This window comes from Aspergillus novofumigatus (genome assembly GCF_002847465.1).
Source record: "Aspergillus novofumigatus IBT 16806 chromosome Unknown P174scaffold_4, whole genome shotgun sequence".
Taxonomy (NCBI): Eukaryota; Fungi; Ascomycota; class Eurotiomycetes; order Eurotiales; family Aspergillaceae; genus Aspergillus; species Aspergillus novofumigatus.
The window spans coordinates 2,239,951-2,262,673 of NW_020194277.1; the positions used below are offsets into that span (position 1 = coordinate 2,239,951).

General features: G+C 50.8%; 7 protein-coding genes across 7 annotated transcripts; 4 read left to right on the top strand and 3 right to left on the bottom strand.

Moving 5' to 3' along the window:
* The first annotated feature begins 1,405 nt into the window (after positions 1-1,405).
* On the top strand, positions 1,406-3,550 carry P174DRAFT_406741 (ammonium permease MEP2). Its single transcript, XM_024824112.1, has 6 exons — positions 1,406-1,681; positions 1,749-1,813; positions 1,864-2,118; positions 2,180-2,854; positions 2,912-3,143; positions 3,199-3,550. Exons 1-6 carry the CDS (start codon positions 1,598-1,600, stop codon positions 3,325-3,327), a joined length of 1,440 nt encoding a protein of 479 aa, XP_024682870.1. The 5' UTR covers positions 1,406-1,597; the 3' UTR covers positions 3,328-3,550.
* Positions 3,551-4,002: 452 nt separating this feature from the next.
* On the top strand, positions 4,003-5,912 carry P174DRAFT_389444 (U2 snRNP complex subunit CUS2; the record flags this gene model as incomplete). Its single annotated transcript, XM_024823448.1, has 6 exons — positions 4,003-4,188; positions 4,447-4,569; positions 4,641-5,038; positions 5,097-5,205; positions 5,260-5,415; positions 5,488-5,912. 6 exons carry the CDS (start codon positions 4,003-4,005, stop codon positions 5,698-5,700), a joined length of 1,185 nt encoding a protein of 394 aa, XP_024682871.1. The 3' UTR covers positions 5,701-5,912.
* A 233-nt stretch (positions 5,913-6,145) lies between these two features.
* Positions 6,146-8,597, top strand: P174DRAFT_441557 (tubulin beta chain). The gene is made up of 9 exons (XM_024827345.1): positions 6,146-6,344; positions 6,473-6,496; positions 6,593-6,618; positions 6,826-6,919; positions 6,986-7,441; positions 7,495-7,829; positions 7,886-8,009; positions 8,060-8,244; positions 8,296-8,597. The coding sequence occupies exons 1-9, from the start codon at positions 6,333-6,335 to the stop codon at positions 8,327-8,329; spliced, it is 1,290 nt and encodes a 429-aa protein (XP_024682872.1). The 5' UTR covers positions 6,146-6,332; the 3' UTR covers positions 8,330-8,597.
* P174DRAFT_512457 (uncharacterized protein) lies at positions 8,488-10,454 on the bottom strand. The gene is made up of 3 exons (XM_024831879.1): positions 10,042-10,454; positions 9,385-9,971; positions 8,488-9,317 (listed from the first exon to the last, which is right to left on the bottom strand). The coding sequence occupies exons 1-3, from the start codon at positions 10,351-10,353 to the stop codon at positions 8,918-8,920; spliced, it is 1,299 nt and encodes a 432-aa protein (XP_024682873.1). The 5' UTR covers positions 10,354-10,454; the 3' UTR covers positions 8,488-8,917.
* A 736-nt stretch (positions 10,455-11,190) lies between these two features.
* P174DRAFT_371284 (purine-cytosine permease family protein) lies at positions 11,191-12,960 on the bottom strand (the record flags this gene model as incomplete). The annotated part of the gene is made up of 4 exons (XM_024822372.1): positions 11,191-11,361; positions 11,411-12,173; positions 12,237-12,460; positions 12,568-12,960. The coding sequence occupies 4 exons, from the start codon at positions 12,958-12,960 to the stop codon at positions 11,191-11,193; spliced, it is 1,551 nt and encodes a 516-aa protein (XP_024682874.1).
* Positions 12,961-14,879: 1,919 nt separating this feature from the next.
* On the bottom strand, positions 14,880-19,358 carry pmcA (putative P-type calcium ATPase; the record flags this gene model as incomplete). The annotated part of the gene is made up of 6 exons (XM_024824904.1): positions 14,880-15,783; positions 15,849-16,089; positions 16,149-16,290; positions 16,349-16,800; positions 16,878-18,582; positions 18,642-19,358. The coding sequence occupies 6 exons, from the start codon at positions 19,356-19,358 to the stop codon at positions 14,880-14,882; spliced, it is 4,161 nt and encodes a 1,386-aa protein (XP_024682875.1).
* Positions 19,359-21,581: 2,223 nt separating this feature from the next.
* P174DRAFT_504039 (putative urea hydro-lyase/cyanamide hydratase) lies at positions 21,582-22,707 on the top strand (the record flags this gene model as incomplete). The annotated part of the gene is made up of 3 exons (XM_024831191.1): positions 21,582-21,606; positions 21,941-22,411; positions 22,464-22,707. The coding sequence occupies 3 exons, from the start codon at positions 21,582-21,584 to the stop codon at positions 22,670-22,672; spliced, it is 705 nt and encodes a 234-aa protein (XP_024682876.1). The 3' UTR covers positions 22,673-22,707.
* Between the last annotated feature and the right edge of the window lie 16 nt (positions 22,708-22,723).

Consider the following 22,723-nt stretch of genomic DNA (forward strand, 5'->3'; position numbering starts at 1 on the left):
TTGGGTGATCTGCTCTTTGGTTCTGTGTAGGTAAACCGATTGCGCAGGAAGACGGAACCGTTTGAAAATTCACCCAATTATGATCGACTGGATGTCGTTGAACTCTCTCATTCTACCTCGTCCACACATATTAAGGAGAAGCTGTCGGATGACAGGAGGGAGATAGATATCTACATGCTAAGTCAAAATCTGAGATGTACCCATGAGGTCAGAGGAACTGGCTGATAAGGAAGCGAAAGCGACTGATGATTGGTTGTTTGGCTCAAGATAACAGACTGATAAGCGAATTTTCTAACTGGGTAAAAGCCCGAGAAAGGGTGCGTTACCACATGTCAATACTGGAATACTTGATATAAGCCACAGTCGGCGTGATGCTGTGAAAAGCCACCTACATAGTAAGCTAATTGAGGTACCAACGGCTTCTCCTTCCTATTAAACCCGGAACACTACTCCGTAGTCAAAGGTGCGCTGACACCGTAACGATAAGTAAAGTACCTTGGGTACAGCAGCGAAGAACAGTTGCATACTGAACATCGCGCAGTATAGCAATGAACATTGTCTGCATATGAGTATAATGCAGAGGAATTTATCTCGGCAACCGACCTATATCATAATACTTGCCTTTGAAGGATGGGGAGGATAATCAAGAAGAGATACCTAAAGGACTTTGTATCAGGCTGAGGACTGGCAGTAGAGCTGCTGATTGGTCCGAAGCAAGTCCATATCTACAACCACTCTCGATGCTCGTCTCATTCTCCAATCACCTCGAGGGACAGTATCTACATAGGTATCCTCATGATCCTCATCAGTTTCTCCGAGACTTTGTCGACGATAATGGGAAATATGAACCACGGTTTTGATGTTATCGTCTAAATTGCTATATGGCTTCCTATCATCGCACTCCTCGACTGGTCATCCTCGTCCAGGATTCCCCAGAAGGGTCCTAGCCCCCAGTACTTGGAGGGTCATACTGCTGGACCCAGAAGATAGGCTGAGTCAAAGCTCGCTTGATAGACGAACTTACGTAGAGACCTGCTCTCTGGACATCATCCTAGTCATATTGATTATTCATTGTAAAACAAAAACTAGTCAGCCATGGGCTTATCCGTTGCATTGCACCATGACTCTAGAAGGCTTGGCCAGATTATGTCTGATATCTATCACAATCCTTCAATTTGACTACTATCAGCCGGATGAGCCAAGGCCATAGACCTTTCCCTAGCGCCCGACAGTGGAGCATTGTGTTTGATTCCAGGAACTATGGCCATGGCTCCATTGTCCACAGCGTTTTTGGCTTGCATCAGCATCGCATATTTATGGGTCTGGCCCTCTCCCCCTGTCACATTTCTCCCTTTATCAGACATCGAAGCCTTCCCTTTCCTTCTTCTCGTGTTCAGCTCTGACCTTGAGCTCTGACCGACGACTTCGACTCTGATTCTGCAGCTCATTCCTGCTCAGGGCCTGTCTCGTTCCATTTGGGACTTCAACTTTCTATCATTGGTTATCTAGCACCACGGCGACCGGCCTTGGTCAGTGACCTCAGCCAACGAATCGTCCCTATCTACAAATCTGCGACTGTGCTGCAGGTGGTTTCACAATGGCGGAATATCCGGTGGCCTACAATGGCACCATAGCAACGGGTGGAGATTCCTTGACGGAGGATTTGAACATATACTACAGCGTTCGTCAACCTCACCATTGTAGTATGTTGTTCTGGAATGAACGCTTGTAGCTGACTGTCCCTCCAGTCCGGTGACATTGCATGGGTTGTCACATCAACCGCATTAGTCCTGCTCATGATTCCTGGTGTTGGGTATGAGAATATGACGACTCATCTTCATATCCATCGCTAACAGCCTTTAGCTTCTTCTACTCTGGCCTTGCCCGTCGAAAGTCGGCCCTCTCTCTGATATGGCTCTCGATAATGTCTGTCGGTGTCGTTTCCTTCCAGTGGTTTTTCTGGGGCTACTCACTAGCCTTTTCCCATACTGCTGGAAAGTACATTGGCGATCTATCGAACTTTGGCTTCAAGGGTGTGCTGGCAGCGCCTTCGGTTGGCAGCAGCAAGGTGCCGGATCTGCTCTTCGCCGTGTTCCAGGGAATGTTTGCTTGCATTACGTGAGTCCAAACTCAAGCATTCCCGTCGCGCTCGAAGATAGGACAGCTGACAACTGGAAAGTGTAGCACTTGCCGTCGGTGCCGCCGCCGAACGTGGCCGTATGCTTCCGTGCATGGTTTTCTCCTTTATCTGGACCACGATCATCTATGATCCTATCGCTTGCTGGACATGGAATTCCTCCGGCTGGGTCTTCAAGCTCGGTGGTTTGGACTTTGCAGGCGGCACGCCTGTACATATTGCCTCCGGATCAGCAGCATTGGCTTACTCTTTAATGCTCGGAAAACGCCGTGGTCACGGCACCCATGAGCTCAACTACCGCCCTCACAACGTCACCCATGTTGTCATTGGCACTGTGTTCCTCTGGGTGGGATGGTTCGGATTCAACGCTGGCTCGGCCCTTGCCGCCAACATGCGAGCTGTCATGGCAGCCTTTGTGACCAACCTCGCCGCTTCTGTCGGTGGTGTCACTTGGTGTCTTCTGGATTACCGACTCGAGAGGAAGTGGTCTACTGTGGGTTTCTGCTCGGGAGTCATTGCTGGCTTGGTCGCTATTACTCCTGGATCTGGCTTCGTGCCTCCATGGGCCGCTGTCATCTTCGGTGTTGTCGGTGCTATCGCTTGCAACTACGCCACCAAGCTCAAATATTGGCTCAAGATCGATGACGCCTTGGATATCTTTGCCGTTCATGGCATTGGAGGACTTGCTGGCAACATCTTGACTGCCTTCTTCGCCGCGTAAGTATTATTCCAACTAAGAAGAGATTGATATATGACTGACATGCACCCTGCCAGCGACTACATTGCGCACCTCGATGGTTTCAGTGAGATCCCCGGTGGATGGATTAACCACAACTGGGTTCAACTCGGGTATCAGCTGGCCGACTCCGTTACTGGCTTTGCATACTCCTTCTTCGGTAGCTGCCTCATCCTCTTCCTCATCAACTTGGTCCCTGGTCTCAGCCTCCGCGCTGCCGAAGAAGATGAAATTCTGGGTATTGACGACGCCGAGATCGGCGAGTTTGCTGTATGTGCTCCGGACGATCTGCGACTTGAATCGTTTGAGCTAACAAGTTTCTTAGTATGACTATGTCGAAATCACTCGCGATGTGATCGCCGGCGTTGAGGGCACTGAAGGCCTCGATGGCTCTTCCAAGCGGACAATCACCCCTACGGAGGGCCACGAGGGCACCATTGAAACGAAGGCTTGAACACTGCGTCAGCCTCACTAATATTCTATGATACCCTGTCCTTAATAATCATGTCCTCATTCTGTCGATCATGATCTGTTTGTATATATTTCCTGTTTATCATTTGTTTCTTTCGTCACGTTGGAAGATGCCCTTGGCTGTACAGAACATTCTATTTTCTTCGTCTGAAGTCATTGAACCATCATGCGTCAGGTCTTCTGTGCCTTTTCAGATAAGCAGCTGGCTCGTAGAACCATTTTAGCATCCCTCAATGCCAGATGTATTTTGCTCGTATGATGAAGGTGTACGTAGTGTTTTGACAGCCTGGCCGTCAATCATGGGTCGGCGGCACCTACTTTGTTCATCTAGTATGTTCTTGAAGGACCAATCCTGTAGTGGTTACCGGCAGCCCATATTGAAGAAAGCAATGAATACCTAAGGCGTAACATTCATAAGGGTTGCAGTTCTCATGGGATAAGGTGATGGCAGATGTCATGGCTTGCGGCCAATGATAAGCCACGTTGGAGCTTCCCGTCGTCACCACCTAGAAATCCCCTTGGAGCTTGGAGCTAGGTCTCACCCCGCAAACCATTCCAATTCTTCAAATCAGAGCGCACACTATTCTCTAGACCTCGTGATTTTCTTCCCATTTGCTGTATTCTTATATTTCGTGTATCGGTCTACAGTCGTTCGCAGATGGCATCTCGAAGTCCCAGCGAAGAAGCCAAACCGGCGCCGTTTAGCAACTTCCCGCAGGACCCGGCTGAATTTGACAGCGACCCCAGGATTTCCTTCTCGAAGCTGGACAACAAATTCATACTAGAGACTGAAGACGGACAGGAATTTGGATACGATACGGTTTTAAAACGATGGATTCCGACGGTGTGTGCGCGCTTCCTCTGCAGCTGGTCGATTCCCCTTGTATCTTGCGATCATTGAACTCTTACCTTTTCTGTCTCCCTCTTGTTATGAGTTTCCTTCCTCCCACGCTGTATTTTCCCACTTGCCAAGTATCGTTCCTGGAGCACAGCGTTTCATTGCAGATACAATGTGATCGCCGTTGCTACATGGGTCTTGGTCGGTTCGTGAAACTGATTGTGTGGTTGGCGCGACATTTCCGCGCCGTTGGGTATTCTCCAGGTCGACGATGACTTGCTCCAGCAGCAACAAGAAGCCTACAAGATTCAAGGGGTGGACGAAAATGAACAAGTTACTGCGCAACAATTGAGGAAGAAGCGGAAGCAGCAGGCCGGTGGGAATGAGGTTAGTGAAGCAAGTTATATGGCCTTGCAATCTATCTTGTAGCTACAGTGACTGACTCGACTTAATCGCAGAATAATGGTCAGAAGCCGAAGAAACAACGAGTCAACACTGCCGTCTTCGTCACTTCTATTCCCCTTGATGCCGAGTTCGATGAGATCCGCGACGTCTTCTCCAAGTGTGGTGTTATCGCCGAAGAGATTGACAGTGGCCGGCCCCGAATTAAGATGTATATGGATGAAAACGGCAAGTTCAAGGGCGAGGCATTGATAGTGTATTTCCGGCCGGAGTCTGTCAACCTCGCCATACAGATGCTGGACGAGTCAGACTTTAGGTTAGGGGTGACAGGCCCGCAGGGACCGATGAAGGTCCAGGCTGCAGATTTCTCGTTCAAGAGCCAACAAGATGCACCGGCAAAGACCAGCATGAGGGATAAGAAGAAGATCATCAAGAGGACTCAGAAACTAAATAGGTCCGTCCAAGGCAACCCGCGGGACTTGACGCGATATGGACTGACGTGGTGTTACTAGCAAACTCGCTGATTGGAGTGACGACGAGCCATCAAATTTGACGGACACAAGCTCCAGGTTTGAGAAGGTCGTCATACTCAAACACATGTTTACTTTGAAGGAGATCGAGGTATGATTCCAGTTTAGGCCGCTTATGGGACGGAGCGATACTTACCCTTTGTAGGAGGATCCGGCAGCCATCCTTGACATCAAGGACGATATTCGGGAGGAGTGCTCCAAGTTAGGCGAGGTTACGAATGTCGTTTTGTATGACAAAGAACCCGACGGAGTTGTCAGCGTTCGTTTCACGGACCCTGAAGCCGCCAGACAATGTGTCAGAGTATGTTGTGCTGGCTCATTTTGTTGCTACATTACAACCATCGCAAAGATCCATTCTCTAACCAGTTTCTAGGTCATGGATGGTCGCTTTTTCGCCGGCACACGCGTCGAAGCCTACATTTCAGATGGGAAAGAGAAGTTCAAAAAGAGCAATGAGAGGCGGGCAGCTCTCGAGGATATGGCGGAGAGAGGACTTGACGCCGAAGACGAGGAAGAAAACGCACGGTTGGACGAATTTGGGACTTGGCTGGAAAGCTCCCATGTGGTGGAAAATACTGCCAAGTAGTCGCTTCTTGGAGAATTGGCACTATCCAAGCCAACTGAATAAGCGCTCAGGAAGGAGGCCATTGATTCGCACGCTTTGTACTGTATTATAGCGGATTATGTACTCTGTACATCTGAGCCAGAAAAGGGCGGGAATGGCCACGCTGATATGAAGACATGATGATCAAATAGGGTAACACCGCTAGAACTGGCAATCAATATTGAAACAGACCCTCACTTATTTATTGAGACCCATTGTTTAATTGCCTGCATGATGGGACGACTCCAATTCATGGTTCGCGGTTGTTGTCGTTGTTCCAACTGTGGTTCGTTCCAGCGTGGAACGGCTGCTGACTGGTGTCCCGTGATAGAAACCGCGCTAAACCGTGTTTGACCGTAGCTCCCCCTGATTTATTTACTAACAGCAAATGTTGACTTGTTGTCTGTTGATCCCTGAGAGACCAGCCCGCACAACGAACAACTCCTTCTCTCCTCACCGCTAAACTTCAACCCAACTCACCTTTCCCTTTCTCCATTCTTCCTCTCCGTCCCCATTTCTTCGACGGTCTCTTATCCTTTTGTTCAATTTGAACTTTCCTATTCCATCTCTTTTCTACCCATCCTAAGTAACTGTCCTCCAGCAAATCATCCACAATGCGTGAAATCGTATGTTGTGCCTAAACACCCCCCTGTTCCGTCAGGAGACGCGTCGATTTGGGCTCTCCCTGGATAGAAGAACCCCACTTGTTCCTCAAGAATGCGGATCAGCTAACTTGTGCTTTTTTATTCTACAGGTTCACCTTCAGACCGGTCAGTGTGTAAGTACTGCCCATCGTTGGTGAGGCACTGTTATGGGAGAAGCATAGGGATGGCGTTTGCGTTGAGCAGAGACTAAACTCGATTCTTGGTGACAGGGTAACCAAATTGGTGCTGCTTTCTGGTAAGTCTCGACCTCAATGCTTGGATGATGGGAGACTGGGACCTGTCATCTTAGCAGGCTGTCCTCCATTGGGATCAGCTTCGCTGTCATAGGTATCAGCTAACAAATTTACAGGCAGACCATCTCTGGTGAGCACGGCCTTGACGGCTCTGGCCAGTAAGTTCGACCTTTATCCTCCCAATTGAGAAAGCGGGGGAAACACGAAAGGCAAGGAAGAAGAGGACGCGTGTCTGATTGGGATAATAGCTACAATGGCTCCTCCGACCTCCAGCTGGAGCGTATGAACGTCTATTTCAACGAGGTGCGTTGATGAAACTCTCGACTCTGCACTACTTCGGCAATTTCTCACGATCTAACTTGCTACTAGGCCAACGGTGACAAGTATGTTCCTCGTGCTGTTCTGGTCGATCTCGAGCCCGGTACCATGGACGCTGTCCGTGCCGGTCCCTTCGGCGAGCTCTTCCGTCCCGACAACTTCGTCTTCGGCCAGTCTGGTGCTGGTAACAACTGGGCCAAGGGTCACTACACCGAGGGTGCCGAGCTGGTCGACCAGGTTATCGATGTCGTCCGTCGCGAGGCTGAAGGCTGTGACTGCCTCCAGGGTTTCCAGGTCACCCACTCTCTCGGTGGTGGTACCGGTGCCGGTATGGGTACCCTTCTGATCTCCAAGATCCGTGAGGAGTTCCCCGACCGTATGATGGCTACTTTCTCCGTTGTTCCCTCCCCCAAGGTTTCCGACACTGTCGTTGAGCCTTACAACGCTACCCTCTCCGTTCACCAGCTCGTTGAGCACTCCGATGAGACCTTCTGTATCGACAACGAGGTATGAGTGGATTGATTGTCCACAAACCAACGCGGAGACTGACTGGTTCACAGGCTCTGTACGACATTTGCATGCGCACCCTTAAGCTCTCCAACCCCTCGTACGGTGACCTGAACCACCTGGTCTCCGCCGTCATGTCCGGCGTCACCACTTGCCTTCGTTTCCCTGGTCAGCTCAACTCTGATCTGCGCAAGCTGGCTGTCAACATGGTTCCCTTCCCTCGTCTGCACTTCTTCATGGTCGGCTTCGCTCCTCTGACCAGCCGTGGTGCTCACTCTTTCCGCGCCGTCTCCGTTCCCGAGTTGACCCAGCAGATGTTCGACCCCAAGAACATGATGGCAGCTTCTGACTTCCGCAACGGACGTTACCTCACCTGCTCTGCCATTTTGTATGTTGCTAGACCCACGAACATTATGCACGATCTCTTTACTGACGATAATTTAGCCGTGGTAAGGTCTCCATGAAGGAGGTCGAGGACCAGATGCGCAACATCCAGTCCAAGAACCAGAGCTACTTCGTTGAGTGGATTCCCAACAACATCCAGACCGCTCTGTGCTCCATTCCCCCCGTGGCCTCAAGATGTCCTCCACCTTCATCGGTAACTCCACCTCCATCCAGGAGCTGTTCAAGCGTGTCGGTGATCAGTTCACTGCTATGTTCCGTCGCAAGGCTTTCTTGCATTGGTACACTGGTGAGGGTATGGACGAGATGGAGTTCACTGAGGCTGAGAGCAACATGAACGATCTGGTCTCCGAATACCAGCAGTACCAGGACGCCTCCATCTCCGAGGGTGAGGAGGAATAGTACGTCTTCCCCAGATCTTTTTGCAGAGTACGTGTACTGACTCTCCGCAGCGGCGAGGAGGAGCCCCTCGAGGCTGAGGAGTAAATTATTTCCCTCTAGCCTTTCAGTGACGTGAATTAAGATCTGTTCACAGTAATACCCCTGATACATAAGTCTACTTTCTCTCTGGCCTTGGCCTAGCTCGCAGGCTGCTGCTGCCATACTGGACTATTTTGCTCGAGCGTTTTTTTTTTAATCTTCCTGTTCTTAATTTCTTATGGTCGCCAGGGCCTCTGAAAGTATTGGACTCAAATAGTACAAAGTTCAAAAGCATTGTCGGCAATCCTCCGTCAATGGTCCACCCGGGCAGATTAGAAATAACTCGAGTAAATTGTATGGAGCTATCAAGCCGAACCATAGGACAGCGCATCTGTTTCTGGCAACATATAGAAAGCTTTCATCCAAAGATCGCTTGTGTCCACTACTGTTCCCCTCTGTTGGAAGACCCAGTTTGTGTCACCATTAGCTAGACCGACATCACTTTATCGAAAATTGTACGACGACTGTCCAGAACAGTCGGCTGGCCGCAGAGAGTGGGGGTATATTGGGACATTTAGGAAGCACATGGCGCCATCCTTTTGCAGCACACAACGGACGTGACGCAAACAAGAAGCTAACGGGACCGGTCAAATCTCACATGAACGGACAGTTCCCCGCCCTCGAGACTTTGAGCTCCTCCGTGATCTTCCCCACGGTCTGTCGGCCCTTCCCTTCAAAGTACGTTGGGCCCACGTCGGCAATGTAGTAGCCCTGCGGGTAGTACTTGTCGCCCATGTCGCCGGGGAGCGGCTTCCCCAGAGCCCAGGTGAGCCAGGCGGTTGGGCCCCAGCGGTTCCAGAAGGTCGGCTTGACATAGTAGGGGGCTGCGTCCCAGTGGGTGATGAAGATGCGGTTGCGCTCGTCTGGGCGTTCTGTGTAGGGTTCGTAGCGGAGGAAGTAGGGACGGGGGAGGGCGAGGTAGCGCATGACGAAGCGGCGGACGCGGAGGAGAAAGGAGAATACCTTGGTGTAGGCGGCGGGGGGAGGGTCGTACCTTGTTTTAGCGTTGCAAGTTAGTTGTGTTGGGGTGAGGGGGTGAGGGGGTGAGGGCACATGCTTACAGCATGGCTTTCCGTAGACGATCGTCCATCATGAACGAGACGAACTTCAGCCCGATATGCTGCAACGGGCCGGGGATCATGTACAGCAGCACGGCGGTGGTCTGGTCGGCCGTCTCGCGGTTCTTCATGTCCGGAAGCATGCTTCGGACTTCGTACTCGTCGCTCCAGGCCATGATCTCCTCCAACCAGTGGAGACCGTCGCGGAACCCCGTTTTGCTTGACGGGAGATTCTCGTAGCTGATTTCCAATCCGTCACCGATGCTCTTCCAAAAGGTACCCATGGCGCATTTCTCCATGTCGCTGAGCGTGCGCCATTCGAACTTTTCGATGAACCGCACGGGTTGGATAGCGAAGAGGCCGAGCGTGTACAGCATGTCGTCTTCCTGGATTTTGCCCGCGGCGCGGTACCCAGTATGCAGGAAGCGGGTGCGTGCGAGGGCAGTGCAGGCGCGCTCTGAGGAGGGGGCATTTCCCATGAATTCCTGGATCAGGGCGCTGGTATCGGTGTAGCGCTTGAGGGATGTCTCAGGGTTTGAGAGTTGGCTCGTCGCTGTCAGGAGACCGGATATAGTGGGGATGCCGTACGTCTGTTCAGTCTCTTAGTTGACTGCCTGCCCGTAAAACGTGTATCAAATCAAGAATGAGTGAGTGACTAACCCTGAATAGCGCAAATTGTAGCGCTTTGATGAAGAAGAAAGGGAACTCCTGCTGCAATAGGACCCTTTGAATTTCCCACGCTTCGTCATCGGTCATGCGAGCAAGGGACTCGCGGGTTGGGAAATTGTACTTGCGATGGAGCCATCGCATCTTGCGAAAACGGAGAAAAGAGCATAGCACTGGATATGCTGCAAAGCCAGCCAGGATATAGGGGGCCAGGCGGCCAAAGGAGACGCGTGATACATCAGTGGCGAGAACTGCCAATGTGCCATCCTTCAACCCTGCTGCAAGTTGCTCCATAATGTCCTTCATCTCTTTCACTTATCATTATTGACATGAGAGATGATGAAGGAAGACCTTTCTTCATGATCGGAGCCCAATAATAACTTCAGGTATATAGACGAGTAGATAAGGGCTACAGGAGCTAACACTAGCAGGGGCGGGGTTGGGGTTGCCTTAGTGAATAATTACGTGGTTAGTGTACTCCCTACTGAGTAAGGAGTACCTAGTGGTCTCTAGGCAGCTGCTGATCAGCCTGATTCAGCTCCTGCAAATGGTGATTCCCGCAAATCAGCAGCCCTAGAATAGGAGATGCATCCATACCGCCCCGCCCCGGGCCGCCCCATGACAGCTCGAGAGCCCTTCGAAAGTGGAAGTGGTTGCGAGGACATAATGCAAAAGCCAGCTAGGGTGTTGAGCATGTCAGATTCTTAAATGGAGTGAGTGGAACCAGATGACTTCTCACCAGTCTAATTTAGGACACACTTCTGATCTTCCCCCGCACTTCACGACGATCCTCGGTTTATTGAGAAGGATCCCTCCACTGCTTCATCCTTGAAGCATAAGGTACAAATGACAGCTGTGGCACGATATATGCTTTGTTCTCGGTTCAGACCCAGACGAAGGTTTTCTGGTTGAAGCGCACATGGCATTACATCGTTAAAATGTTCAATCTCGACTTTTACAAGGTATTCCTTTCCCATTCATCTAATATCTTTCGACACAACTTCTATGCTACCAGCGGAACTTGGACTAACATGTTTGTACAGAATTAGGACGGGACACCTTGTCTGCGTCGGATCCAATCTTGATAGCTACAACGTTCGACGTCTATCCGGTTGACTTGTGGAGACCAAGTTGTCTACAGCATCAACGACCAAGCATCTGAAGCTCCAACAGTCTCAGAGCAGGAAAAGATATGGCCGTGAACCCCAGACCGAGCCAGATCCCAAGATCACAACCTCCTGTTGTCGCATTCGCAACTGGCCCAGTGTAGTAAACTTGATCCTGATTGGCGCCCGAGCTGTCAGCGAATATGGTCTATTGCAGGCGCCTTTGAGAGAAGTATAGAAGGAATTTTGTCACTTACCATACCCACAATCGCTCCTGCCCATCCGATCAGGAAGGAAACCCCTGCGGCAACACCCACTGGGAGTTTCCGCCAGTCATTCCATATAGTCCAATCGTATCCTCGACACCGGTTGAAAAGCACATCTTCCTCGGCAGCGATGGTGAACCAGATGATGATCCAGTATCCAATCAGAGGGAGGAAATTTTTGAAGATCTGATACAGGAAGTTCCTTCCTCCGATTGCACATGCTGTATAAGTGACGGTACTTGCGATGGTGAAGATAGGACGCGGAACTTTCGACCAAATGTCTCCGAGCATTTGAAAGTTCATTGCCAGCGAATATGTTCCGGGGCCATTGTTGGAAACCACCGTTAGCACATTAATGAACGCGCAAATCTTGCCAAACGCTCCAAGCCTGTCATAGCCAGCCATCAACAAGCTTCCCGGAGTTCCGTCATAGATTGCCTGCCACTTTACATTGCTCGCGACACCGGTTCCCAGGCCAACTCCCAGGAGAATACTCATCATCATCGCTCCACACCCTCCAATAGTAGTCACCGACCAAACCTTCCACGGCCTGATCGTGGATGGGTAATACACATAATAGTCTGCAGCGGAGGGCGCCCACGAGAGAGCTGACGACATGCAGAGCGAGAAAAACCCTAAGCGCTTTGCGTTTATCTCATCGGACGACCCGACGGACTTTGCATGGAGGTCAAACTGTGGTATTGCTGATCCCGCCAAGATGCAGAATGTGAGCAGTTGAGGGAACCAAGCGAATCTATGCCCCAAGTCAGCCTTTCACTTCGTCATCTTGCTTCAGCACTGTGCGCAAGGATAATACCTCTCATATATATGGAATATGCGCATACCAAACGTCGCCATGATCGCACTTCCAAGGGCGACAATGATAATTCCGACAATGACGGATACAGATCCTCCGGAGAGCTTAGACAGAATCTGACCCCCTACCATGGCATTGATCATTCCATACCCGAGATTGGTCAACACGTTAAGCGAACAGCAGATTTTGTTGGGGTAGTAACCCATGAAATATCTGGTCATGACCTATAAAATCAAATCGTGAGTCAGGTTCATGCTCAAGTCAAGCCAGCTGGATGGTAGAAATCCGTATAGGATTCAAAGAAAAACGGACTGATCGGAAAAGGCCATACAAGTGTGCGATTCCCACTCCTAGGACCCCAGGTACTCATATAACCAACCGCCAAACCCCCAATCAGGTTTCCAAATACGGCGCAGAGGGCAGCGTCCGTGAAGTTCAGATTCATGACCAGTGTTCCTATTGAACCGACAACCATGTGATTTACTGCCATTCCCATGCTGAACCATATCAAGAGCATGTGAAACAAGTCTGACGTGGTGGGCTTCTGACGATCCTCTGGTGAAACAGGCTCAATTCCGCGGGTTTCTAGGTTCTTGAAGCTCCTGGTCCATCGTTGATATCGTGACTGGCAGACGGTGCTCGAGGATCCGCAGTCCCCCAGCTCTACTTGGGTAACGCTGTGCAAAGAAGGGGACTGGCGGGGCTTCTCAAATTCGGACACCATATTGACTCAGATTTGAACGGACACTGTTCACTCAAAAGGCACAAGGACTCAACTCTTCTTCCCTCGTCTTTCCTACCAAGGGTGCAAATTCCCTCTCTATTTTGCTCTCGCAGTTAGCATCGGTCTTACCATCACAGAATGACAGAGTAAGACCAAATCTGCAAACCAACAAGACGAACCTTCCTGATGATCAGAAAGGCTGAAGTAGAGGTAGGAAGAAAATGACGATGGTGCAAGGAGAAGAAGGAGGCAGAGCCCTTTTCAGAAGGAATAAACGTGATCTAACTGCTCGGTGATATTGACCTGACATCACTTTGTATGAACCAAGCGATTTCGACTTTACAAGGTACGTAATACCTGCACGACCACTCGTGACAGGACATTCCACAGCATCACGGATACTGCTCCGGAAAACTACGCATCGGCTGCAGAGTGCCGACCACCATGGCACAAGCCCGCATAATGAGATCCATGCAGTATGTCCAGTGTCCGTGTCCTGGTCTCCAGGATCAGCATCTGCGAAGCAACCCAGGCCACTAGGAACCTAAGGTAGCATCAACCACCTTGAAACACGGTCGTCGGCTCCCTGCAATCAACCCTGGCCTTGATCTCAGTCTCCAACAGCCCCGTTGGGGATTCTTTCGAGTTATCACTAACCTGTTAGGGCCAATACGCATCGAAAAGGATCCAGCAAAGGGACTCCGCTTCGCGCAAATCGTCACGCTACCATGCATGTAAACATACCGTCGGACGTATTAAGTATTAAGCTCTGCAGATGCTCCGGCATGGAATGCACTAGCAACGCGAGGAGGACGCCGGAAAGCCTAGGAGAGGTTGGTGCATAGTCTGGATCGCCAAAAAAAAGTGCATAGCAGACGGACTGCACACGAATTGACCCGCAGTGCATGATACTTGCTTCGGAGCACTTTCCCTGATTTCGTGGACTGAGAATGGAAACTCCCTCCATAATGCCTCTTATGTACTGTTCAAATAGAAACGAAAGCCTGCACAATATCACATGAACCGGCGCTTCCGAGTTTCAACAATAACACCAAGCAGCAGTTCATCCGATACGTCGTCCTGCCACAAGAGCAGACTCTATGGGCAAACCAGGGAGGGTGAAGGACGCACCCTCGGCAGAATTCTTGATTCGCGCACTGATACTGTCCACGCTATGTTACCCAAGGTACCTGATAGTACGTAGATACTAAATGGCCACATTCCTCCCCCTTTCCTGGATCACAAGTACAGAATACGACGCAGTGCGCACGGAGCACAGAGGACAGACTTAGTTAGATACTCTGTAGTTCATACCTCGGGCCCAACTCTCAGTCATTCATTCTTCCATCCTGGTTTCTTGCGGGCACTTTTTTTTTCTACTGGTGCCGTAACTAGTGTTGACACTTGAGTAAAGGTTCTAGACAACAAACGAGCAATTATCATTGGTATCTGTACGAGGCAAAGCCAGGAAGTAGTGGTGGCAATACTATAGAAACAAACAGTAAACAAAGAGACCGCCCCGCCTTGCGCCAGGCCCAACCCCCATGCAAGAACGACTGGTCTATCAGAGAGATCGGAGATAAGCAAGCAACTATGCGGAATTTTCGGGATCCCTGAGACGCCCCCAGTATAAGAACACACGACATCGGCAAATAAGGAAAGGGATATTAAGACAGGGGGTGAGTATTTCGTTTCCACAAAGTGCAAAGCTTAAAAAGCAAACTTCCCAGAGCATCCGAAGGCAGTAATATGAGACATCGAATACTGTGCGAAGCCAAAAACTGGGAAAAGAGGGGACAGTGAGCAAGCGCTTCAAACAATGAGCAAGCAAAAGTCTATGAGTACATCGTATTTGGGCTCGGACGTCGACCAGGAAGATGAAATGCGTATGATGGAAAATGACTAGGCAGGAATATCATCTAGCTTTGTCGCGACTGGCTCTGGCTAGATCGGGATCGTCCTGATGTAGACCGTCTGCTACGGCTGGAGGGTGCACGGGCAGGAGGAGCGTGTTCAAAGTATGGGATCAGGTCGGGGTTCTGACTCGGGGGAGTCTTGGACGTAGATAGATAATCTCCGACGAGACGCTCGTCGGCTGCTGTGTCCGGGTGGATTTCAATCCCCTCTTGGTTATCCAGCCCCCCGTGAGGGCTGCTCGAATTGAAGCCGGCCGAGTCATTTTCGCCTGGCGCTCTTTCAATCGGAGACCATCCCGCAATACTGCCAGCAACCACACCGGCCATGGCGGCAGCGGGTCCGAAAGCAGAGTTAGAGCGAGATCGGGTACGCTTTCGTGAGCGCGACTCGGGTGTCGCAGGCTGGGGTGAAGTACCGCCGTTCTCGCCAACAGGGGTCGAGGGAATAGAATCCTCTCTCGACCGTGATCCACTGCGCGATCTAGGAAGTAGCTCTTGGGGATGCTGCAGCTTATGCTTCAAGTTCCTCAATCGGCCACCGCGAACAGTGTGGAGAAAAGTCAGCTGGTCTCTGATCTCTTCCAGAGCAGGATTCCATTCGAAGCGTCGATCCTCATCCGAAACCACAAGCTCGGGGCCCTTCTTGCGGGTCCAGAACCTGGGGATGAGCCTGGAAACGAACTCGTCCGGAATAAGTCGAATAATAACACCGACAGGCAGCGAAATCACGCCGAGTATTAGAGACACGCCCCATTGGTAACCCACCAGAGGTTTGACCGAGAACGCCTGCCCACCCACGAAGATGATCAAGATTTGACCTCCAACAATGATGAATTGAATACCAATAAACCAACGATTGCGGAAAATGCCTTCGAAGATGTTCAGACCGTTGTCAATTCGACGAGAGCTATGAATCGGTCAGTAACTGTCCATCTCCGTCCTTGTAAACACGGAGCCAGGTGTTCCACTCACTTCCATTGGTTGAAGATCTGCATCCAGACGAAAGTGTTGAAGACTGTCGTCTTGAGCCGTTCCATGTCCTCGTCTGAATGAAGTTTAAATATCGATTTTCCAGCAAAGTTCAGAACAAGGGTGACGACCAGCTGAAAGATGCTTTGTCCTATTATCATTTTCCACATCGTCAGGTTGATGAGGGGTGCCGATCTAGGTTCAGGTCTGCGGTCGAGGATGTGAGGAGTCGGAGGATCCGTTGCTGTTACAGAGAGGGTTAGCTAGGTTATAGGACCATCGGAGTTCAGAACCAAGACCCACCGAGAGCAAGGGCTGCGAAAGTGTCCATAATAAGGTTGACCCATAAGAGCTGGACAGCCGTCAGTACCGACTCTTCGTCACCACTAGCCACAGCCGAGATGAACGTGAGCAAGACTGCAGTAATGTTGACTGTAATTTGGAACTGAACGATAAAACGTTAGCCTGAGAACAATGCGATCTGTCAAGCCGCCAAAGTTTACCTGCAAAAACTTCTTAACTGCATCGTTGACAGTCCTACCCCAAGCCATAGCCTTGACGATCGATGCAAAATTGTCATCCATCAGGATAATGTCTGACGCCTCCTTTGCAACTTCAGTACCGGCGATACCCATGGAAAACCCAACGTCAGCGGTCTTCAGAGCCTGAGCGTCGTTCGTTCCATCACCAGTGACAGCAACCGTCTCCCCGAGCTTCTTAAGTTGAGTAACCAGAATCTTCTTATCATCGGGGCTGGACCTTGCCAGAACCTGCAACCGGGGAATAATTTGACGCATCTGACGATTGCTCAACTGGCGGAACTTCGGTCCTTCGATAGCAATACCCCCGGGTGTGAAAATTCCGCATTCTTGAGCAATAGCTTTGGCAGTAATAATGTTATCACCCGTCACCATCCTCACAAATACGCCGGCCTTTTGACATTGACGGACGGAGTCTGTAACCCCATGTCGTAGAGGGTCCTGAATACCAAAAATACCCAACAGTACCATGTCCTTGAACAAGGGGTCGAACTGGGCCAGCGAACGGTCTTCCTCTGAGGTAGGCGCTCCACGAGGGGCCACTGGTCAAAATCACGATACACCAGGCCAATGGTCCGGAGCGACTGGGTAGCGTAGTGCGTAATGACGGTCTCCAGGGCGGACCGGTCTTTTTCCGAGAGAGACGTATCGGATACCTCTTTGGTAGGATCACGAATGATGCGTGCAGATTTCGAAAGTAAGATTTCGGACGCGCCTTTGACCAGCATCCGGTACTTCCCATTCTCAAGCTTGATGACCACGGCCATGCATTTACGTCCTGAGTCGAAAGGAACCATCTGAGCGATTTCGGCATTCGATCGCGCCTCGCTAATCGAGCCCATACCCAAGTAAGTCCGTGCGAAACTGAGGAGGGCCGTCTCGGTCTTGGATCCGATGAATGTCATTGTTCCATCCTGCTCTCCTTCGAACGCAGTGGAATTAAGAACGATAGAATCAAGCAGAAGCGCCTTCACCGGCGCCGCGAGACTTGATGCAAACTCAGATGGCGCCATACTGCCGGATGGGTTGGTGGCACTATGGTCTCCATTGGCCTGGCCGGAAGACACTCCACCGGACTTGTCTCCAAACTTCGTGGAAGTCCCCAGCGTAGCGGCAACGGCAGTCATTTTATTTTCCGTGAGCGTACCGGTCTTGTCCGAGCAGATGGTAGTTGCATTGCCCATGGTTTCGCAAGCCCTCAGCAAACGCACCAAGTTATTGTCCTTCAACATTCGCGTCGTAGCGAACGCGAGCGCAAGTGTGACAGCGAGAGGCAATCCTTCCGGGACGGCAACGACGATGATGGTGACTGCAACGATGAAGATCTGGAGGAAGGCCTGACCTTTGGCGTCGGCACCATGCATATCCTTCAATTGGGCTAAGAACTTGATGAACAGCACGACGAACAGCAGCAGACCGGCTGCGAGACCAAGTTTGGCGATATACTCCGCAAGCACGTTCAACTTCGACTGCAGCGGTGTCGTCTGGCCCTCGTCTTGCAGGGACATCAATGTCTTACCATATGTTGAGTTAACACCGACAGCAGTGACCAAGAACGTTCCCACACCTTCGGACACCTTGGCACCGGAAACAATGAACGGATCAAGCTTCTTGAGGTTCTCATGGCGTTCGATGGCCTGGTAGACGTCGCTGCCGGGCGTCTTGCGCAAAACATCGGATTCGCCTGTTGCGGAGGATTCGTCGCACTTGACATTGTGACCAGTGATGAAGACACCGTCGACTGGGACGAGGTCTCCGGGTTCGAGATGCATCACGTCACCAACCAGCACATCATAGACTGAAATCTCCACTGTCTTGCCGGAACGGATGACCTTGACGTGCCGGTCCTCCTTCTTCTTATTCAACTTCACAAATTGGCGCTCTTTTTGCCAATCGTTGGCAGCACCGACGACTACCACGATCACGATAGCGACAATAATGGCAACACCTTCTACCCATTGGACCCGAGCTTCCCCATCTGTGGCTGTGACGGACTGGTAAATACCGAGGGCAAGCGAAATAACGGCGGCAATGGTCAGCAGAATCAAGACCTTGTCGTTGTATGCAATCCACGCAAGTTCCAAAATAGTCTTAGGCTTCTTCTCGGGAAGTTTATTGAGGCTGTATACTCTCTTCCGGTCCGAAAACGCGTCGTCCTGTCGCTTCGCAGGAGCTGTGTTAGATCTGGCTGGTGGCCCCTGATTCGGGGGTCAGGATCAGACTTGGGAACGGTGTTCTGAGGACCCGAGGATGCAACCTCTTCGAAGCTCACGGTCCCCTCCAGGGTAGTTTCATCCACACTCAGGCCGCTGCGCAGGTTCGTACGTAACCCCTTTTCCAATCCTTGCAATCCACCCAGCGCGTGGAACGCGCCGAGGCTCTTGGGATTCAGAAGTTTATTCAGCTGACCAGGGGAGAAGGCGAATCTGTTGTCCTCCACCTGGAACTCGGCCTCGCGACCAGGGTCCGGCTTGAGAGCCTCCTCATCACTGAGAATTTTATCGTTGTTGCCGTTCTTATTCCCATTTTCCGGACGGGCTCCTTGCGATGGCGGGCCAACATACGTTTCTCCTCCATAGGTGCTGGCAGTCTGGCTCGAGTCTTCAGATTCAAGTGAATTTCCACGAGACCTGGTGCCAGGAACTGAGAGGAAATTGGAATTGGACATCGACTCGGTCAGTTTCGACGTGGGAGACGATACGTTGTGTGGCGATGTCGGCCTACTCTCATGGTCCCGGCCCTCCGACGAAGCTGATGAGCGAATCGAGGCCGACGAACGCAGATCCGTCGGCGACGGAGTGCCGTTATGTAACAGAGCGCTAGTATCGCTCGCATCAACAGGCTCGGTCGAGACTTGTAGAGTAGGTTGTGACGGATCCGGGGTGGACGTCACAGCTGATGTATCTATCGTGATGGTGGGGGCTCGTTCTCGTCGGAGCGGAGTCTTCGCGTCTTGGTTCGGATTCGATGACATGATGGCCCAGGATTTGGAGCCCGCAGAGCGGATTCCGAGAGAGATTGGGTAATGGTGTGGTATGGAAGGGATAGACTCTGGGTCAGGAATGCCCCGGAAGGAGCGAATGAAGCAGTCACGTTAAAACATACAAGGAAATTGTGACAAGGGGCAGGGCAACATTCCAGGATTCAAAGACGGCGCAACCAAGCTCAGATATACATAAGGGGCACGCAATCAGGGAGAAAGCTCATGAGTTGATGCAGATTTGAGCGGACGAATCTCCTGCTGGCACGAAGAAGATAGAGACACGCTTGGAAGCTGTAGAAAGCACAGTGACCTTCCACATCAGTTGAACAGCCGCTCACAATTCCAGATCGACAGACGAGGATTCTTCGCGAGGCAATGTCGTCAGGAGTTGCTGATTGTTGTCAATGGAGGACTTAAGTGTCTCCAACAGTGCCGCAGTTGGTACTATTCAGATCATGAGAGAAAGCCCTGAGGATGCGGTAATATCCGTGATGCTACAGATTCAGGGCGCAATATAGCACACAATTAGGGAGACAGCAGAAGGAGAAACTGTACGCACTACCTACCTTTGGAGAAGTGGTGCTTCAATGCTACGAGAGGTTCTGGGGTAGATAATCCTGTAATGTAATTACAGCTTTTAAGTGTGTTCCATCGATCCCACTCTAACCACCAATGACAGGCTATGAATCAGGGGTCCTGCCGCTGCAAAGCCCCAGTTGGACCCGCTCCGGGATCGAGACCGGCAGTATGGTAACGAAAAACAAGCTGCTTAAAATTTAAATCTTTAACTGCTTGCAGAACTGACGCATGTCACAGACTCAGGGACTCTCCTCCTTGCCTAGGTATCCCCAAGCCTGTCCATAATCTTAGGAATATAACATGGTAAAGGGAGAGATGATTGAAGCCCAGACGAAGACGAGTATCAAAATCAGGTTTAATTGCAAAGGTCAATAATGGATTAATTACCTTGCCACGTCTCCTTGGATGAATCAAGGAGACAGGTCCTGGTGCAGGAATTGGTACTTGACTTGGCATTGCATTGCACTGCCTCAATCGCCTCCCCTTCGCTTCGCCATGACACCACCTCCTTTTCTCCCCCAATCAATAGTTCCATCGGCCCATGACCTTCACATTTCTTGGTTTCTTCTTTTCAGAACCAAGCAACTTCCTACCGAGAGTGAACTTACTGAATTGCCTTGACTATTTTCTTGTCAGGTACAAGTACAAGTAGGGGTGAGTAGTCTACTACTCCGTATATAGGGGTACTATGTACTTCTCGAACTATGCCTCCTGAATCAATGCAATCACCTTCATAAGGTACTTGAAATTAATGCAACGGACCATTGCCACGACATCGACTCATATACTCCGTACGAATACGTCCTACCAAACAATAATCTTCTGCATTAATCCATTGCGCCGATTACCATTTGCTGATCAAAATTCCGTTTACCATGATACCTAATGAGGAAGAATAACCACTGTCGCAGCCGAAAGTCTATTATTCCTCCAGCGCTTGAGGATGGCTCGAGCACTGTGATAGCATCATTGTTTGATTCACTATCTAGGTACTCCATACTTCATACTTCATGGTCCCTTACAACTACGGTCATGATTTTTTATCGGACATCACTTGCAAACCCAGAAAAATGCTGCTGCTCATCACCAATTCCATACAAACCACCGGCACCTGGTCCACGTATCTCCTTGTTCGGAAATGATTGATGGGCTTGGCAAGTGGGCTGTGCAGTTTCAGACCCATAGGTCGTGGACGTCTGTTCTCGGTCTCCGTACGGGGCCTCGTAACATAACACAGGAGTCACGAGTATAGCTATAGCTACGGACCATAACTGACCAATACCTTACCCAAGAGTCAGCTTTTACCCTATCACCCTTTGCCAGCATCTTGTTTGTCTTAGCAAGCCTCGGTTTGCTATCTCATTTGTTGTCTAGAGATGTGATTATTGTATGCCAATTCGATAGTCTGTAAGTTGGTATCTATCTATTTGACTTCTTAAGGTAAGGTAGGTAGAGGTGCCGTATATTTACTTTCTGGTTCCATAAATGATAGCCATGACTACCAAAACGTGTATGATTTCATGTCATCATGACATAAACATGATATTGAAAGGTTCTCATTCTTCGATAGACGTGACTTTACATGATCAGTGAATTAAAACGGAGACTAAGGGTAGCTTGGTTTAGCCGGAGATCATGGAAGATGACTGTGTTCTAGAAGGTTTCACTCTGACTACAACGGATGAGGCACACCGTCTTGTCTTGCAGTGCAGAGCTCAACTCCGATAGCAACAAGAAAGAAAAATGCCCTCAGCTTGTGTAGATGAGGTAGGACAACCAAAGATGGCAATGAGATCATTCATACGAGTGCCGCTTCATCTCTATCGGTCCATACATCACAGCAACCACCGTAGCACCCAACATCACCACACTACACCACCAATTCTATCTGAATAGCCATCGACAATGACCAACGTCCTCGACCCCGTAACAACATACGGCCTAACCGCCGTCCCCTCCTCCTGCACCACCCTCTTCAACGGCAACATCCCCAGCTCACCACCCCCCTTCATCCCGACCACTCAAACCCCATCCCATCCACCCCCTCGCAACCCGCATTGACGACTACGCCCGCGCCAATCTCTCCGAACAAACCTACCACCACTCCCTGCGCGTCTACCACCTCGGCCTCGCCATCAAACGCCACGCTTTTCCAAACTGGTCCTTCACAGACGAGACCTACTTCCTCGCCTGCCTGCTCCACGACCTCGGCACCACAGAAAAGAACATACGCAAGACCCGGCTGAGCTTCGAGTTCTACGGCGGGTTTCTCGCCCTCGAGGTCCTGCAGTCGAGCGTGGAGCATCCAGCCGGCCAGACGGGGGACGGCGGCGCAGGCATCGGGACCGTCGCGCCCAGGGAGCAGGCGGAGAGTGTCGCCGAGGCAATCATCCGGCACCAGGATGTATGTGAGAAGGGCATGATCACGGCATTGGGGCAGTTGTTGCAGTTGGCGACGTTGCTGGGTATGTAATACCCTAAAAAACTTCTCCTTCAGTGGTTTGATGACATGGGTAGATAATACCGGCGCCAATGAGCACCTCGTCAACCCGCAGACGATCGAGGATGTCTGTGCGAATTATCCTCGGAAGCAGTGGAGTAGTTGCTTTGCGGGGGTCATTCGCAAGGAGAACGGGCTGAAGCCGTGGGCGCATTCCACCACGCTGGGGGAGGAGGAGTTTCCGGCTAGGATCATGGGGAATAAGCTGATGGCGCCGTATGAATGAGAACTTACGTATAGCATTACCTAGGTAGCTAGCGGGAAATGGATTTGGTAA

Bases quoted from the DNA above. Each gene is read 5' to 3' on its own strand.
- P174DRAFT_512457 (XM_024831879.1), bottom strand. From the start codon at position 10,353: ATGAAGGACATTATGGAGCAACTTGCAGCAGGGTTGAAGGATGGCACA. The intron at 9,972-10,041 runs GTTAGTCACTCA...GAGACTGAACAG, and splicing joins TACAATTTGCGCTATTCAGG to ACGTACGGCATCCCCACTAT. The intron at 9,318-9,384 runs GTAAGCATGTGC...CGCTAAAACAAG, and splicing joins CGTCTACGGAAAGCCATGCT to GTACGACCCTCCCCCCGCCG.
- P174DRAFT_441557 (XM_024827345.1), top strand. The intron at 6,619-6,825 runs GTAAGTCTCGAC...GAAACACGAAAG, and splicing joins CAAATTGGTGCTGCTTTCTG to GCAAGGAAGAAGAGGACGCG. The intron at 6,920-6,985 runs GTGCGTTGATGA...ACTTGCTACTAG, and splicing joins TGAACGTCTATTTCAACGAG to GCCAACGGTGACAAGTATGT.
- P174DRAFT_406741 (XM_024824112.1), top strand. From the start codon at position 1,598: ATGGCGGAATATCCGGTGGCCTACAATGGCACCATAGCAACGGGTGGA. The intron at 1,682-1,748 runs GTTCGTCAACCT...CTGTCCCTCCAG, and splicing joins ATTTGAACATATACTACAGC to TCCGGTGACATTGCATGGGT. The intron at 2,119-2,179 runs GTGAGTCCAAAC...ACAACTGGAAAG, and splicing joins GGAATGTTTGCTTGCATTAC to TGTAGCACTTGCCGTCGGTG.